An 18,465-nucleotide genomic window follows, 5' to 3' on the forward strand; every position below is an offset into this window, starting at 1 on the left:
TCCTGCCCCTGCAGCTCCGCTCCGCCACTGGTCGGCTGGCTCGCAGGGAGCTAGGCTGGGGAGAGGGCAACCGAGCCCGATTCCTCCCTGTTAACAGCCTAGCGTAGTCGGTTAACAGTGCAGGCCCATCGGGTAGACTACAACTGCTCCAACATTTGTGGTACGGTTGGTTTCAGACAGCCATGTCGTGTCAAAAACGTCGTTGTTGTTCTCTGTAAACAAGACCCTATACGTAGAAATTCGTTTTCCGAGCTAAAAAGAGATGTGGCTCTTTGTACAGTGGTTTTCAATTAGGCTACTGGAAGTAAAACAGATCCCAGGTCGAGAAAACAGGTCAAGTCAACAAGCGGTAGAGGGCGCTGAGATACATTTGTTTTGTTGGTGAAATGTCAAAGACAAGGGCTACTCAGCCAGGTGTCCCTACACGCTTCTGATCTCCACGCTGGCCACGGTTAAGACTTCGGACGATACATTAATTTACAAGTCGGCAAAGTTATGGAAGCATTTTCGAATAGGGACCGCTGTTTTGTAACAATCAACCGTTTTAAAAATATATTTTTTTCCCGAGATATTCAAGAATTAGCCTTATGGAGTTGGAATTATGGGGGAAAAAAATATTAAGAAAAAAATCCGCAAACAAATTTATGGTTTTAATTGAATCAGAACTTCTGATCCTAAAATCATCATGTGTAGGCTAATATCTGTGGTAGGCTAGGCTTCTCCGCCCCCTAGTCTATGGTTGGCTCGTGGCATCCTAAGTCATCGTTCGAGCCAAGAGTTTGTGAATGGTTTGTTTAGCTGCCAATCAAAGAACCATCCCCAGGCTTGTCTTCAGTGCTGAAACGGATAGCTTTCCTTGCTGTTGAGTGATTCGAACGGTGGGGGAAAGTCGTGTGTCTGGACCAGCAGTGCGCTCGCTGCCTCGGCTGTCCACTAATACGCATCTTATGTTTCTTTCTCATTCGGAAAGAGAGTACGGGAATTGATCACGCTTTCGTATCGTGCATGCCAGAAGACCAGGATACACTCGCCGGTCAACGGCTGTTTTTAAAAGATAAAGACATTTTTCCCTAATGGTAGCCTACACTAATCAAACGAAGTCATGTGGAATTGTATGGGGAATTTGCATTGCTTCTCAATAGTATTTCTGCTGCTGACGTTGTGGACTGAGGTGAGCTAACTGCTGTTAAATATTGGAAGGTATTTTACATTTAGGCAGTTGAACGTTAGACAACGAGAGCCCATTCATTTAGGAAAATTCAATTGGAAAGAATTCCACTCTTAATGCAGTTACGCGGTAGTCAGTTAAATCATGTGATCTTGGAATTTTTACTTAAGGGCTCTCCTCAAATTGATGAATTCGTTTTGCATTCTACTTTCACCAGTCACACTTAACTGCAATTTCCACAATGCATCAATGCTTGGTTGTGTTCATAGGCTACCTGAGTTCTATCTTGAACCCGATTCAAGTAATCGAGTGCCCATAAAAATGTCTGTCATAAGTCAAGTCAGAATTGAATTATAGTCATGAAAAATATATACTCAAATTGAATCCTACAACTTCTCTTCACATAGAAATACCTTGGAAAGATGAGAATATTTCCATTCCGATATGTAAATATGAGATAAAACCACAAATAATTTAACTACATATTGGGAACAGAAGTCCAGGTGTGCAGTATGTATACTGTACTGCAAGACTGTAAGAACTTTTCTCTATTCAATGTTATTTTTAGGTGTCCCAGGCCTCGGGTTATTTCGAGCTCCAGTTGATTGCCGTACAGAACGCAAACGGTGAACTGTCGGACGGGGATTGCTGCGATGGCGAAAGGAACGCTCAAGATCTCAGCTGCAACCGGGATGAATGTGATACCTACTTTAGAGTGTGTTTAAAGGAATACCAAACTGAGGTCACGACCACGGGCTTGTGCACCTACGGAAAGGGATCTACTAACGTTATCGGTGGGAATACCTTTCAACTCAAGAGCGCCAAGAACAACCAAAACCGTATCAGTGATGCTGGAAAGATTGTCATTGCATTCGGGTTTGCTTGGCCGGTAAGTGGATAGCGTCATATCTGAGCTAGAGACCTTTATCTTACTTGTGTAGTCAATTGTTTTTAAAGATGAGAAAATGGTGCTGAGAGAGACTGAATGTGCCATCTTTGGCGACATTGTCCACTTGGCGACATTGGCGTAACGCGCATATCTTTGCTATAGAACATTTACTTAAGAGTCAATAGAGTGCATGTATTTTTCTCCCATTCCTCATTGTAATTTCTTGAACATCGAGTCTATGCGAGTTTGTTATGACTAAGTGCACATTCCATAAAGCCACAGGCATGCAACACAACAAGGACGCACGAGATGCGTGCTTTTGGCTATAGGCCTATTTTTACGCGCAGTTACCTGTGCATTTTTAGACCGGAAGAACTAAAACATCCGTCCATTTACTTTACATTGTTTCCCCCTTATCAGTACAAAGCATACAGGTGGTGTGAAGTAGGAGTATGGGTTTGAATCGGGGTGGGGGTGGAACGGGAGGAGGGTTTTTGAAATTGTATATTGATTGGACCAATCAGCTGGGCTCGATGCCTTGAATCGGAACACAGTCAAATAAGATTGAAATCGTCAGTTTCACTGCTGATATGAAAATCAAATCAAAATAATAATGAGATGATCAAATTGAGAAGATAGTTCATAAAATATAAAAACGTCATGACTAGCTGTACCCGTGAGATTGTTCTGAGCATGTAGGAACTGTGTGTGGCTGGTTGTCTAGGTGACCTATCCATTCATCAGCCCTCTTGGTTTGCTGTCAGCGAAGGGAAAGATGGACGTAGTAAGCGGGGGCCCCGGCAGATACAATTACCACTAAGTTGTGTGTGACATAGGGAGTGGATATCAGTGTCACCACTACTCAAACAAGTGAAGATCCCTGCTCAATCTGGACATGGGGATGCCTTTACCAATCAGCTCTCAGGTTCAGCCTCTGTCTCTTATTGGGTGATTGTCTCAGTGTACGGGGGGCATTATTTTCCACCATGTACTCGGAACAAAAGAAGGGATTGGTGCTCCGAGCCGGGCCTTCTGCAGTTTTTGAGGGGTGTTGCCAGGGAATGTTTCACCTTCAGATAATATTGTCTGTCAAATCAAATCCAAATCTTGTTTGCATAGCTCTTTTCACAAGCAATGTCACAGAGGGCTTCACATTCGCCCATAGAACTGAGCCTAAACCAACCTAAACCCTCAAGAAAGACTAGGGAAAACTCCCAGGTCTTTGAAGGGATAGGCTGCTGGCTGTATGTGTATCCTGGTTTGGCGCAGAGACACACACGTACAGCCTGGTGTTCCTTCTGTGTCGTGTGGAGACTGGAACCAGCATGGTGTGATGAGGGAGCTGGCTCAGGATGGCTCTAGTAGGACAAAAGCAGCAACTCGAGTACGTAATAAAACACGTGAAACACAATAATACAGCTTTACTGCATTTCTGCATGGAAGGCCTGACCCGAGGGCTGCTGTTTCCGTAAGATTTCCGCCTGGGTTCAACACAGTAGACTTCTGCCTTCTCTACATGCATATTGCATTATTATGCAATATGCACTGTAGCTATTATCTTTCACTTAATAAGAGCGTCTGCTAAATGAATAAATGTAAATGTAAAATGTATTAATATTTTTGTACAAAAATAATTATTGATTCAGTCAAGCCAGGTCTTCCTCTGGAGTCCCAGACAACAGTGAGGAATATTTACATTTAGTCATTTTAGCAGACGCTCTTATCCAGAGCGACTTACAGTAAGTACAGGGACATTCCCCCGAGGCAAGTAGGGTGAAGTGCCTTGCCCAAGGACACAACGTCGAACCGGCAACCTTCAGATTACTAGCCCGACTCCCTCACCGCTCAGCCACCTGACTCCCCTAATATTTTACCATCAGATACATTGACTGGTGAGCTGAATAGAGAATGTATTATATGACACCATGCCCTGTAGCTGATGATGGCATCATTGCTTGGTCAAAATATCTGGGCCACTGGCTCCTGACATGAATTAAAGAGAAAAAAGACATTGTTCTGCCACTCAATGATAATTTCCTCTTCATGTTTAAGCCCCAGGGCTGTGTGAGGCTGTGTGAGTTTTCAGTGACATCTTTTTTCATGAAAGGAAGAAGAGTCTCGGGTGGTGAAGAGAAGCGTCTCTCCTTCTTGTGAGGAGTCTGTCACAAGGGAGGGGTATTTTTAGGTCCCGGCCTTCACAGAGTCACTTATAATGCAGTGTTTGACTCCAGGAGAAAACAGACGTTTTCATTCCCCCACCCCCCTTCCCCTCTTCCCCCACCCCCCTTCCCCTCTTCCCTCTGCTTCTTTTTGGGTATTTTTAGAGCCAGTCTGTCCTCCCGTCACCCCACTGTGTGTAAATCAAGGACGAGGGGCTTACTCTCCTGATTCATGGTGGGTTTTTTATATGTTCCACCCGTTCCTCTCTTTCCCTCGCTTCCATCCTGGGTGATGCCGAGGTGAAACATCTGCTTGGACACGAGGTGGAATCTCAAAACCCATCAGCCGCTTTGACAGTGAATAACTCGATGTGTGAATTGCTGTCTGCAGTAAGAACACGTTGCTGCCGGGAGTTTCTGGAGCTGCGGAGACACGATGCTTGTTAGTTAAGGATGAAAACAATGTCTGTTTGTCTTCATGTTGGACTTGTCTCGTTAGTTCCTGCCTAACTGATAAACAGCCACCTCTTGTCTTGCTGGGCTCACATGCTGAGTGCAGTCTTAGAAAGCGAATGATAGTCCTCTGCCTAAGGATGCATGCTTCCTAGTTAGCCTGGTTAGCCTAGCCCAGTTAACAAATCATGTTTGTTTTTGACTGGTAAGCAGCATACAGAACTGTTGTGACCCTAAGTGGTTTGGTTTTATTGGGGCCACGGCTCCTCCTGTGCCCTTGCCCTGCTCCTCCTCCCTGGGTCAGTGTAATAAGCCTAAAAGCCCGAAGTTCGTCTTCCTGGATGAAGGAAGCCAGGCTCTGTTACGTGTGTGGTAGTGAGGTGAGACAAGGTGAGGGATTGTGTTGTTCAAAGCCCTGCACTCCTTCATCTGTGGTCGGGAGAGACCTGATCGTCTTTCCCTTGTGACGCCCGACTCCAGGGACGTACTCTGTTTCCACTTAAGATGACCTGATTTTCTCCGTAGCCCGTGTGAATCTACTGATTGCCATCTCAATCTTTAATGTCCCTCAGCTATTCTTATGGGGCAGGTTGGACTTGTTTACATGTGTACGATTTTGTCTGGGCGTGTGCCTATGGAGTGGGTTTGCATGGGTGTTATTTGTCTTGGTGTGTGTGTCTGTGTATGTGTGTATTGTAACCGGTAAGGTATAATGAAATGCATGCATGGCAGGTGCAGCCGTGTTTAAAGCATGTTATTACACAGCCAATAATTCCCCACTTGACTCGTGTACCTGGCCCGCCAGCAGAGCTCAGCTGGAGAACTGTCAGGAGGGGGAGGTGTGGGGCCACAGCCAAGCCCCCTGCCCGGAGCCCTCTGCTGGGAACGAGGTGTGGAGGGATGGGGGCTGGGTGTGGAGGTGGGGCATTGTCGTCAGCTCTAATTAAATCCTAGATGATGATGTGTGCTGTTAACAAAGACATCCATCCAGCCCAGTCCTTAGGTGCTGCTGTTTCACAAACACGCGTTCTCTATTCTGTTCATTCCAAGTCTCGTTTTTTCCCACTGTAGTAAGAGAATGGCTGAGATCTTTGTGTGGGTTGCAGCAGTGAGACCCATGCTGGCTGTTGTGACAGCGGCTGCCCTCACCTCCTGGGTGATGGGGTGAAGGTTCATCCACATCAGAGTTTCTCAACAAGGTCAACATCTGGAACACTCTCCCAGTTGGTAGTGTGTGTGTGTGTGTGTTACCCAACTCCAGCTCTATGGAACCTTTGCAAGCTCCGGACTAGTACGAGTGTTTGTTTGTGTGTGTGTAAGCACGCACATGTGTCCAAATGGCTTTGGACTGTTGCTAGTCAAGAATGAACTATGTACAGTATAGTATATATAGTTCTTAGTATTTATAGTAGTGTCTGTCTTATCGCTGTCAGTGAGGAGCATAGTTGGGTAGGACATTCCAGACTTGTATTTCAGTGCCTGTGGAGAAAGAGCTGGTGGGGTATACCCAACACTGTACAGTAAATCAGTTTCCCAACACTCAGGAGAAAAGGCTGAGAAAACGAGACTTTTTTAACCCCTTAGTAACTGTACCTTTCAGATCCAGCAATGACACTATGTCTCAGCTAAGGGTTGTGAGTTGATTGAAACAAGCAGAGAGAGAGAGAGAGAGAGAGAGAGAGAGAGAGAGAGAGAGAGTCAGAGAGGGAGAGAGAGAGAGGGGAGAGAGGAGGGAAAGAGAGAGAGAGAGTCAGAGAGGGAGAGAGAGAGAAAGGGGAGAGAGAGAGACAGAGAGAGAGAGAGCGTCAGAGAGGTAGAGAGAGAGAAAGGGGAGAGAGAGAGAGAGTGAGAGAGAGAGAGAGAGAGAGAGAGAGAGAGTCAGAGAGGGAGAGAGAAAGGGGAGAGAGAGAGACAGAGAGAGAGACAGAGAGAGAAGTTGTGTTGGGCGAAAAGTCAGCAGTGGATGTGAAAGTGTTTACATAAGGCTTCTGTTGTGTTGTGCCCTGAAGTGGGTCTGTTGCATATCTGATGTTTGGCACTTTGCTGAGGTGTTGGGTTCCCTGTCTTAAGTGATGGCCTTCTGGCAGAGCTATGACTGCATTGATGACCACAGGATGATCCTGGGAAACTTAAGCCAGGTGTTTATCTGAGGCCACCATGATGCTGATACAGGTTAGGACACATCGAGGGAGTGGCATGCATCAATACAAGGTGTTCAGCAACTTCATCCTTTTGGCACATTGGAGGAGAGACTCACGGGTTGTTTAAACTTGCTGTCTGTCTCCTGAACATTTGTGTCAGAAGGATCACAGATGATTTATGGCCAAGTTGTATTGATCTCATGACAAAAATGCATTACCTCACCGAATAAAGAACATACATCTTGTAGGAGGCAGAGCCAGAGAAACATGATTTAAACAGCTTGGCTTGGAAAACATCATGCTTAGATTAGCTTTGATTGGATTAGAAGTTTGAACAAAAGCCAGTGTGAGAGAGTGTGTGATGAGAGTCCTTTTGAAAGAAGGCTTGTTCTGTTAATAAAGTGCTAAACGAAGCAGCCTGTGTTCCTGTACCCTGTAGGGACCAGCATGGTTTATTCATATCAACATCTTAACAGGTGTGAGATGACAGGTGTCGCTGCTTTCTTCTCTCTCAATCGCAAGTCGGCAGAAGTTGTTAATTGGGCCTCAGGCACGTGGAGTTTTTAAACCCTCGTTAAACGTTACTTTCTATTCAAGCAAACGACGGGGAAAAAAAGATAATGATAATGAGTCTTATCCTACTTTTTCCCCCTCTTGACAATTCCCAGTTAAAGCTCCTTCTCTGTGCAGTCCCCTTGGAAGCGTCACATGGGCAGTGAGTGCAGTAATTTATTCATTGAACAGATGAAGGCAGCGAGGACTGTGTTCTCCTTTGCCCAGCTAATGAAAACCCAAATCCCTGGGAGTCCTGTTAATTGGCCAGGAGGTGTCATGTGTCCTCTGCCAGAACTTCCCCAGGTGTGTTGGGTCGCGTCCCCCTCACCCAACACTGCCTCAACTCCTCCTACAGGGCCCTCACACGCACCCCACCAAACACCCCCGCCACTAATCCCGCCACACAAGACTGATTCGAGGAACACAAATCATCGTCACAGCAAGTGGAGATCAGTTACCTTCAAAAGTGTGCTTTCATGGTTTTCCAGGCTTGTGATTTACAGTCACAGCTGACTGAGGAAGTTACTCTTTCACACATTCATCCAGCCCAGCCTGTATTCAGCTCCAGAGCTGCAGGAGAGGCTGGCTCCTCAGGACCAGGGGAGGTAACAGATGGGAAAGCCTAGCCAGCAGTCACCAAGGACCAACCTATTGGTCTAATGGCAAGGCCTTTCTTTCTGTGTTGACTTTTGTTTCTGTAGAACCCAGAGCCTGTCTCCTAGGGGTCTCCATGGCCCTTACTGGAACAGCTGACATTGTGATGGAAGCGTTGCGTTTTGGGGAAGGGCACATTCCTGTTACTAAATACATTCTTGGTAATATCCTTGGGGGTGGTGATTCTCTCTTTATGAAATTTGGCTCTTTTCTCCACAAGGATCAGATTTGATTTAAATCGGAGTCAAAGACAGGCCGTTTGGAGTTTGAAACTCGCGTTGTGGGACCCTGATCCAGGGTGGAGATTTTACCGCCAACTGTGAGGTGTGTCTCCCTTGGCTTTCCAGAAGGTTCTATGAAACTATCTGAGTTCCTGCTTACGTTTAGTCATTTTAGCAGACGCTCTTATCCAGAGCGACTTACAGTAAGTACAGGGACATTCCCCCGAGGCAAGTAGGGTGAAGTGCCTTGCCCAAGGACACAACGTCATTTAGCGAGGCCGGGAATCGAACCAGCAACCTTCTGATTAATAGCCCGACTCCCTAACCACTCAGCCATCTGACTCCCTGCTTATTTGAGTCTTCTTTCATCTGCTCATGTGACTGATGGTCACATGACTGGAGGTGACTGATGATGTCATGGTAGGTAGTCTTTGGACAGTCTTTCTTCCCTTCCTTAACTGATCTAGTCTTCATTCCTGGCTTCCCCAGTCAGACTCGGGTCATGGGAATTAGGTCGGCCCGACCCTGGTTAGATCAAGCACCATCTTGTCTGCTTTACTCGCACGTCACCTAAAATAACCCTTCGCCGACTGGGCTTCCTGCTAACAGAGGGAGTTGTTTAAATGGTAAATGGACTGCATTTATATAGCGCTTTTCTACCTTAGCGGTACTCAAAGCGCTTTACAATGTTTGCCTCTCATTCACCCATTCATACTCTCAATCACACATACCGACGGCAGCGAGCTACCATGCAAGGCGCCGGCCTGCCCATCGGGAGCAACTTGGGGTTCAGAGTCTTGCTCAAGGATACTTCGGCACATGGCCTTGGAGGAGTCGGGGATCGAACCGCCAACCTTGCGATTAACAGACAACCCTCTCTACCCCCTGAGCCACAGCCGCCCATAAAGGGGTGTTTATCCTCTGACATGCAAATCAGCGAGTCGTTTCACCAGGACGTACAGTGCAGTGTTTGGGGTGAGCAGGTAGATGTTTCTCACTCTTAAGTTGTACTTGTTAACTAGCTTCAGGCTCATTCTCGGGTAATCAGTGACAGCACTGTGGGAACCAAACTGCTGTTCCCACCATCATCCTTCCAGATTTGTTCATAAGTGTTTGTATGTGTGTGTGTGTGCTGTGGGTGTGTGTGCTGTGTTTGATGTGCAGCACTGGGGTGCCTCTCTGTGTGCATGCAGTGTGTGTGTGTGTGTGTGTGTGTGTGTGTGTGTGTGTGTGTGGACTATGTATTAGTATGAACTCTGATAACCCTTTAATGACCCGTGGTCTGCCTCTCTTCCAGAGGGCGTACACTCTGATAGTGGAGGCGTGGGACTGGGATAATAGCACACACAGCAACAGCGGTAAGTACTGTTCTATATACCTATATACCCTGCTCTATATACCAACCTGCTCTATATACCACCCTGCTCTATATACCTATATACCCTGCTCTATATACCACCCTGTTCTATATACCACCCTGCTCTATATACCACCCTGTTCTATATACCTATATACCCTGCTCTATATACCACCCTGCTCTATATACCACCCTGTTCTATATACCACCCTGCTCTATATACCACCCTGCTCTATATACCACCCTGCTCTATATACCTATATACCCTGCTCTATATACCACCCTGCTCTATATACCACCCTGTTCTATATACCACCCTGCTCTATATACCACCCTGCTCTATATACCTATATACCCTGCTCTATATACCACCCTGTTCTATATACCACCCTGCTCTATATACCACCCTGCTCTATATACCTATATACCCTGTTCTATATACCACCCTGCTCTATATACCACCCTGCTCTATATACCTATATACCCTGTTCTATATACCACCCTGCTCTATATACCACCTTGTTCTATATACCACCCTGCTCTATATACCACCCTGCTCTATATACCTATATACCCTGCTCTATATACCACCCTGTTCTATATACCACCCTGCTCTATATACCACCCTGCTCTATATACCTATATACCCTGCTCTATATACCACCCTGCTCTATATACCACCCTGTTCTATATACCACCCTGCTCTATATACCACCCTGCTCTATATACCACCCTGCTCTATATACCACCCTGCTCTATATACCACCCTGTTCTATATACCACTCTGTTCTATATACCCTGCTCTATATACCACCTTGCTCTATATACCACCTGTTCTATATACTTATATACCCTGCTCTATATACCTATATACCCTGCTCTATATACCACCCTGTTCTATATACCTATATACCCTGCTATTTACCACCCTGCTCTATATACCTATATACCCTGCTCTATATACCACCCTGTTCTATATACCTATATACCCTGCTCTATATAACAACCTGCTCTATGTAACACCCTGTTCTATATACCCATATACCCTGCTCTATATACCACCCTGCTCTATATACCACCCTGCTCTATATACCCATATACTCTGCTCTATATATATATATTTTTTTTTTTTTTAAATATATATACCACCCAGTTCTATATACCACCCTGCTCTATATACCACCAGTAGCACCAGCATAACAGATGACAATCTAAAGGAAGTGTCCTCGTACGTCAGAGATCAAAGGAAATGACTAATACTCCTAGACTTCTCCTCTCGTCCCTCTCATCACACAAACACACACACAAACACACACACAAACACACACACAAACACACACACACACACACACAAACACCGCATTCTTTCTATACCGTAGGTAAGTCACTAATTGTTCCTGAAGGGAAACCAGAAGAATGCCGGAGTGTGGTGAGGCCTGTAGCTAGGACCTGAAGAGTCTTGTACACAGCTGTGTCCTGTTTTTACTTCCTCCTCTCATGTCACTCCTTCCTGCAGGAATACAGGTTAATTGAGGAATGTAATCTATGTGATAGAGACTTGGGATCGTTTCAGGGAGTTAGATTCAGGGCAGCTTTTAAAACCCAAGGCAGGATCACTGGGTTGAACTAACCTATCGAGGGCTTTGTGTTCGTACGGTCGATGATAATGCGATACACAAATCCTCGCTGGTGTGTCCTGCTTCCCACTTCTTCGTCTTACTCAACCTTGGCGCGCTGATAGCGAGGCAGCTCCAGATACTCTCTGGCTCCTCACAAAGACGTTTACCCAGGAGCCCGGAGAGAAAACGTCTCCCGTAATGAGAGGGCCCGGCCGGTCTCTCTGAGGAGGAGAGAGGGCCAGGCCGGTCTCTCTGAGGAGGAGAGAGGGCCAGGCCGGTCTCTCTGAGGAGGAGAGAGGGCCCGGCCGGTCTCTCTGAGGAGGAAAGAGGGCCTGTCTGGTCTCTCTGAGGAGGAGAGAGGCAAGTCAGGCCGGTCTCTCTGGGCCCCTGTCTCTCCCCCTCCTCCATGAGTGTCAGGGATCAGTCCCATTTGAATCCTTCTTTGTTCGCGCTCAGTTGCAGTGGTTTATATAGGATTCTGTTGGGAGTGTATTCATTCCTATGCTGTTGACTGTGACTGATAGGTAACATTGCTTGGCTGGTTTTCCTCCTATGGGATTGTGTGTGTGTGTGTGTGAGAGAGAGAGACTGTTTGTGCCCTGCGCCTCTATATAAAGCATGGACATCACCTTGTTAAGCCATTAATTATGGACCTCAGCTCTTTTTTCTTTCCACTGAAGTCCGTCTGCTAATTACCTTCCCAGCAGCTGCGGAGCTACCGCGCGCCACTTCATTATCCTGCGTGTCGACGCCGTGACAGGCACGACAGGACAGGCTGCCACCGCGGCCGCAGACACGCACGCCTCTGGACAGTGACAGACTGACCGGTCACTGTGCTGACAGCTACACCCCCCCCCCCACACACACACACACACACCCCCCCCCCCCCCTGGCCTCCATTACCACGTTCTACCCAGGAGGGTCCGCTGGGGTTTTTTTTTAAAGCCCATGCCGTAGTGTGTGGTGGGGCTGTTGGATAGCTCTCCCTGGCCAGCCTTTTGGAGAGGCCTCAGGAAAAAGGAGGCTCTCCTCAGGCTGTTTATCCTCCAGGAAGCTCTCTGTGTTTAAACACAAAACAGAGGCTGGGGAGAAGAGGCCTGTGCCATTGTTAGTTTATTAGGTGGTGGCAGGGCCATTGATGTTAGTGTTTCTTAAGTCTTCTGACATCATCTGCAGAGAATGAGAGAGGGAGAGACGAATGGCGGACTGTTGGAGGGATGAAGAGGAGGGTGTGAACTCTCTCAGTCTCGTGGCCGTCGTTTTAGCGGTTAATGCTTCACCAGTGCAATGGTAGCATGTACATGACATGAAAGTTGCTGTATTGTCCATATCCAAGCCAAGACAGCATTATCCTAAACCAGCTTGACAGAAATTTTCCTGCAAAAATTGTGTCAGCCACAATACATTTCTAAACGATGTTCTGTTTGTATAAACACAGGCAGTTGTGTTGCTCTTTACTCGGTCAACTGCTCCATTTTGAAGCCCCCCTCACAGTTAGTGTAAACCAGTGTGCCCCCCCCCCCTCCCGCCCCCCTCTCTCCCTGGTAACAGCCGCCTCTCTTAGGAGTGTCTCCTTCAGGCCTGAGGGAGCCAATGATTGGTCTGTATTTTTATATCTAATTGCTGGAAATGAGCAGCAGTAAGTGGAGTGCTGCAGTTTTCAGGTGGGGGAGTGACTGTTGAATCTGTGGCAGCGTGCTAGCTGTCAGCCAAATCGAGGAAAAACAGGGCAGAAAGTGATTTTGAAGGCCCTGGAAAAAGCACTTTGGGATTTAGTTTGAGCTAGGCGAGTCATAAAAGTGAGTCAGAGAGATCGTTCTAACGAGCTACCACAACGTAGGACCTAACTGGGTTAGGGTTAAGTTAGGGTTAGGGAGGGTTAGGGGGAGAGAAGAGGCAGGGAGAGTGATCGAGGGGGCAGGGTATTAACCCCGCTGGTGGCTGCAGCCAAGCATGTTGGGTTCATGGTGTTTCTGTTCCTTGAGAAAAAGCTAAAGGCCCTTTCCTATGTCGCCCTTCCTCGTTTGTTCCCGTCTCTTATTATTTCCGGCCCGGCTCCGAAGGAGTCAGAGCAGGGTTTCCTGAGAGAGGGCGAGCAAGGGAGGGAGGGAGAGAGAGAGGGGGGGGGAGCGAGGGAGGGAGAGGCACGAAAAGCCTTTTCACAAAGCAGGAAAACTCAACCAAAACGTTCTGGTTATCACGCTCTCGCAGCCCTGAACCACACACCCCTACCCACCAACACCCACCCACCCGCACCCACCCCCAACTAGCACCCCAACCCCCTTCCACCCACACCTACCACCCCCACCCATCCTCCTGGTTCGAGCTTCGACGCCAGTCCCATTCCGAGGCGCTCAGAGTCGTTCGCATCAACGTTGAAGCGACTCAACAGAAGAGCACTACATCAACCTCTGCACATCCAGAGGGGTCGCGAGTTCAAATCAACCCACGTACCGTTGCTGCATTGGATTCAAGCTTACTGAACTCAAGTCCCATTTGATTTTGTCGCCAGATGAGGACCTGCTTATTGAGCGGAGCGTCCGCAAAGGGATGATCAACCCCGGAGACGAGCGGCAGACCATCCAGCACAACGGGGCCACGGCCGGCTTCGAGTACAGCATCCGCGTGCGCTGCGACGACAACTACTACGGCAGCAAGTGCAACAAGCAGTGCAGGCCGCGCGACGACTACTTTGGCCACTACGTGTGCGACCAGTTGGGGAACAGAGGCTGCATGGAGGGCTGGATGGGGCCCGACTGCAAGACCGGTGAGTAGGAACCTTGTCACTCACCATCCAACCAATCACACGACACATTCGGCCTGACCCCCCCCCTCTCTTAACCAAATGCAAATCCTGGAAACCTTTTTTTTAAGCTTTCCAGCCGAAGTTTTGGTTGTTATTCATTTGTCAATCTGTCTTTGACCCACAGCTATCTGCAAGCAAGGCTGCAACCTGCTCCACGGAGGGTGCAGCGTCCCTGGAGAGTGCACGTGAGTCCCCCACAGCCTGTCTGGATGTAGTGGGGTGGAGGTGGATGTCCCCTGCCCCATCTCCTCCTCCCTCTAAAGCCCTGGCCCTCTGTGGAGTGTAGAGTCATGCACTATCCCCCCCCCCCCCCCTAACCTCCATCTCCCCCTTCTCCCCCCCATCCCACACACACACACACACACACCTCTCCAGCTCCAGTCTGATCCAGGAGCCATTGTTCTCCTTCCTGTTCCAAAGCTGGCCCGCGGAGGCCTGTTTTGCACACAGTGTTTCCTCTCCTGCTCCAGCGCTGTGTGTCTGAGCCCCTCTGCCCACGCCGGCAGGCCCCTGCACCTCCTCCTATCCTGGGCCTGTTTTGGCTGGCAGCTTGGCCTGCTTCAGGGCGGGGCTTGATCCAGCACCCTGGGTCACGTACTGGGCCTATAGAGGACAGCAGCCTGGCCTGGCGTCACAAAGTGAGCTGGTCCACAACTCTGGGGCATCATTAGCTTAAACTACCATGCGAGTTGACCAGGCGAGGGAGAAAACTCCGATATGACTCTCGAATGAGCCTGATCTCTGAATGTGGCTTTTTGGAATTGAATGAAGAGAACAAAATGGAATGTGCCTCAACATGTGATTTGGAGCTTGCCAGGCACCAGGAACACAGGCTCCCTCCTCCTGCGGAGAGAAGCCCGCCCTCCTGCAGACTTGAGGAAAACTAAAATTGTGTTGTCGGTGTCTTGTTTCCATACACACAGTGCGTCCACAACCTATACTCTCCCTCATGTGACACGACTGAAGAGGTATCCTGGCAACAGCGGGGCTAAGTTTGCTTATTTCGGAGAGTGTCTCTCTCTTTCTCTCTGTCTCTCTCTCTTTCTGTATCTCTCTCTCTCTCTCTGTAAATAATTCAACAGTCTTGGAGCTGTTGGAGAGGAGCAGGTCAGGGCCCCCTGGCTGACAGACAGCGGGAGGGGCGTGGCTTTAGCAGGTCTATTTCCAAAGCGTGGGCGGTTGTTGGAGGAGGGATATTTTGGGGCGCCTCCATTGACGGGGGCCATGGCTGGGGAGGTCTGAGGCCACCCCCGCCTGCGGTGGCTTCGCGGTCTCCCCCCCTCCTCCCCCCTCCTCCCCCCTCCTCCCGCTCCCACATGGAGGCCTCAAACCTTCCACGCCACTACGGCTGCACAGCCCTGTACAAACCCCAAACCACAGGCCTGTGTGCAAGACGTTAATGCAACATTGCACGTTGCGACACAGTGACCTCTGGCACACTGCGTTACGGCGCGCGCGATACGAAACAGCGTAGTGATGGGCTTCTTGCGTGTCCAAACTGCAGCACGAGGCACACCAGAGCACCCAGGGCACATCCCCGGCCCTCTCGAGCGGGCCTCCGCGTCTGCGAAGCATCGCAGCGGAGCGTGCGATCGGCGTCCATTTGCAGAAGGGGGTCCTTAAAATAGCCCTGGGGGGAGAAATGACACGACAGGTGGGGCAAGGTTACCGCTGGCCTTGGAATAACAGACTGCTGCCATAAACCAACAGATTAGCTAACCCTTCACCGGCCCCCCCCCCCTCCGCCTCCCTGGAGGCTCCCAGACAGCCTCTCCCTATCCCCCAGCAGCCCCACACGCTGCAGGGAGAGGCTAGAGGCCTGATCCCCCCTCTCCCTCCCCTTCCGCCTCTCTCTCTGGTCAGGAATGTCCCCAGAGATTAGGAGCCTCAGTGAAGGTGTCATCGTTCACCTCGATGAAGATGTTCGCTACTGCTGACGACTCAGGTCGTCGTGGCGGTGCCCAGTCTCCCCCGTGCAGATATCCACATAAACAAACCCTCCCATTTAACCGATGCTTGGTTTCGTTTCGGATCACTTAAGCATATTGTCTGTCGTATATCTGACATGAGGTCACTGGGAAGGTTTAGCCTAGTGGCTGCAAAACTGAAGATCTTGGGTAAAAAATAAAAAAATAAAAACGTTGTTGCCTTTGGATGAAATGAGTACAGTAAGTCTCATGGTTTTAAACACGGACATTATACCTGAGGTTGTGGTCTGTAAGATGTCCGTTTCCTTTGCAGGTGTAACTATGGTTGGCAGGGTCTGTTCTGTGACGAGTGCCTGCCGTACCCTGGCTGTGTCCATGGCACCTGCAACAAGCCCTGGCAGTGTAGCTGTGAGAAGAACTGGGGAGGCCTGCTGTGTAACAAAGGTGAGATGACTGCACGCACCAACACCACAGGCTGAACCTGGGAAACTGCAGCTGAGACGTGGTTGCTTTGCGGTTTGGTTAGTACAGACCGTTCCCTGAATCTGACCACCAGAACACTGTTGGAACTGTGCACTTACGGTCCTCGTTCATCTGCTTGACTTCCTGGGTGCATTATTTGTTTGTCGCTTTGGATAAAAGCGTCTAATACATGAATGAAATATCACACGTATAAGGAATCGTACCTGGAAACCTTCACTACACTCACCAGTGACCTGTCACCTGTTTCCGACATCAAAACCCCAAACTTGAGGGTGAGCTTAATCGATCGACCTTCCACGTTTCTCCACAGACCTGAACTACTGTGGAACGAACCGTCCGTGTAGGAACGGGGGGACGTGTATGAACACGGAGCCAGACGAGTACAACTGTGCCTGTCCTGACGGCTACTCAGGCAAGAACTGCCAGATAGGTGAGTCAGCACATTGCACATATCAACCTGCCTGTGGATGCCAATGGCGTTTTACCCACATTTTCACTGGAGCTAAGCAAAAATATGTCTCGCTTCCCCACCCCTCTCACCCCCTCTCACCCCTCTCACCCCTCTCACCCCTCTCACCCTCTCACCCCTCTCTCCTTCCAGCGGAGCACGCCTGCGTATCCAACCCTGCGCTAACGGGGGAACCTGCCACGAGGTCCCCTCTGGGTTCGAGTGCCACTGTCCCTCTGGATGGACGGGGCCTAGCTGTGCTAAAGGTGAGAGCAACTTGTTCTACTGTGCGTGTGTGCATGAGAGAGAGACAGAGAGAGAGAGAGAGAGAGAGAGAGAGAGAGAGAGAGAGAGAGAGACAGAGAGAGAGAGAGAGAGAGAGAGAGAGAGAGAGAGACAGAGACAGGAGAGAGAGAGGAGAGAGAGAGAGAGAGAGAGACAGAGAGAGAGAGAGAGAGAGAGAGAGAGAGAGAGAGAGAGAGAGAGACAGAGAGAGAGAGACAGAGAGAGAGAGAGAGAGAGAGGGGGAGGGAGGAGAGAGGAGAGAGGAGAGGGAGGGGAGGGAGGGGAGGGGAGAAGAGGAGAGAGAGAGAGAGAGAGAGAGAGAGAGAGAGAGATGAGAGAGAGAGTGTGAGAAGAGAGAGAGAGAGAGAGAGAGAGAGAGAGAGAGGGGGGGGAGAGGGGGATGAGAGAGAGGAGTGAGGGGGAGAGAGAGGGAGAGAGATAGGGGGGGGACTTTGAATGAACGTGACATGAAGTCAGGCTGTGACATTAACTTTGTTTGTGTGTGTGTATTGTGTGTAGTGTGTGTGCGTGTTTCAGACACGGACGAGTGTGCCTCTAACCCCTGTGCCCAGGGTGGCACCTGCATCGACCATGGAGAACGGTTTTGAATGCCTGTGCCCTCCGCAGTGGGCAGGGAAGACCTGCCAGATAGGTACGCCAACCCAGCAGTGCTGTAGCTCTGTGACTGACGTGTCCTGGGGTGCATAACTTTAAACACCGCATGTTTTTGAATTGCATTACGTTTGGACTCATATGTCTTTATTTGTGAATGTCTGTTTTTACATTTGTCCCCAGTAGTGAATGCTGTGTTTTGATCTCATGCCATGAATTTCTGTGCTTGAGAAGCATTTTAATGTTTGTTTACCTCGTCCTGTTTTAGCGAGTGCTATTACTGTGGAGAGTAGTCGTTTGAAAAGGGGGCTTGCACACTGAGATAGCTGAATATGATGGCAACCGGAGCCAGGTGACTTGAGTAAAGTTATAAATAACACCCAGCCTGGCAACTGCTGGTCTTGGGAGCAAATATACCCAGACAGGGGGGTTATCTTTGGCTGCAGACTGAGGTAAAAGGGGTATGTTTTCCACACAGGACCCCACCCCACTAAAGGGCGGTTCAGAGTAAATGGTTTTCTAACCTGTGAACATGCTAAGGCAAGGAGACAATACTCTGGGCCTTGAGTTACGGAGTCCGTTATCCTCAGATACACGGTTCCCCTTTCAGGGAGCGGGCGGGTACCTGGGAGAGAGGTGTTGTGTTACGGCAGCCTAACAGGTGCTGTGTAGCAGCTCAGCCCTGGG

General features: G+C 49.0%; 1 protein-coding gene across 1 annotated transcript; it reads left to right on the forward strand.

The window, feature by feature from the left end:
* Nucleotides 1–788: 788 nt before the first annotated feature.
* On the forward strand, nucleotides 789–18,385 carry LOC134015696 (protein jagged-2-like). The gene is given in 11 exon segments (XM_062455256.1): nucleotides 789–1,171; nucleotides 1,737–2,057; nucleotides 9,538–9,598; nucleotides 13,729–13,983; nucleotides 14,147–14,207; nucleotides 16,264–16,394; nucleotides 16,744–16,863; nucleotides 17,035–17,052; nucleotides 17,055–17,147; nucleotides 17,704–17,756; nucleotides 17,758–18,385. Coding segments are annotated over 11 exon segments (1,299 nt in total). The 5' UTR covers nucleotides 789–1,102; the 3' UTR covers nucleotides 17,875–18,385.
* The last annotated feature ends 80 nt before the right edge of the window (nucleotides 18,386–18,465 follow it).

The sequence above is a fragment of the Osmerus eperlanus genome, unplaced genomic scaffold (genome assembly GCF_963692335.1).
Source record: "Osmerus eperlanus unplaced genomic scaffold, fOsmEpe2.1 SCAFFOLD_310, whole genome shotgun sequence".
NCBI lineage: Eukaryota > Metazoa > Chordata > Actinopteri > Osmeriformes > Osmeridae > Osmerus > Osmerus eperlanus.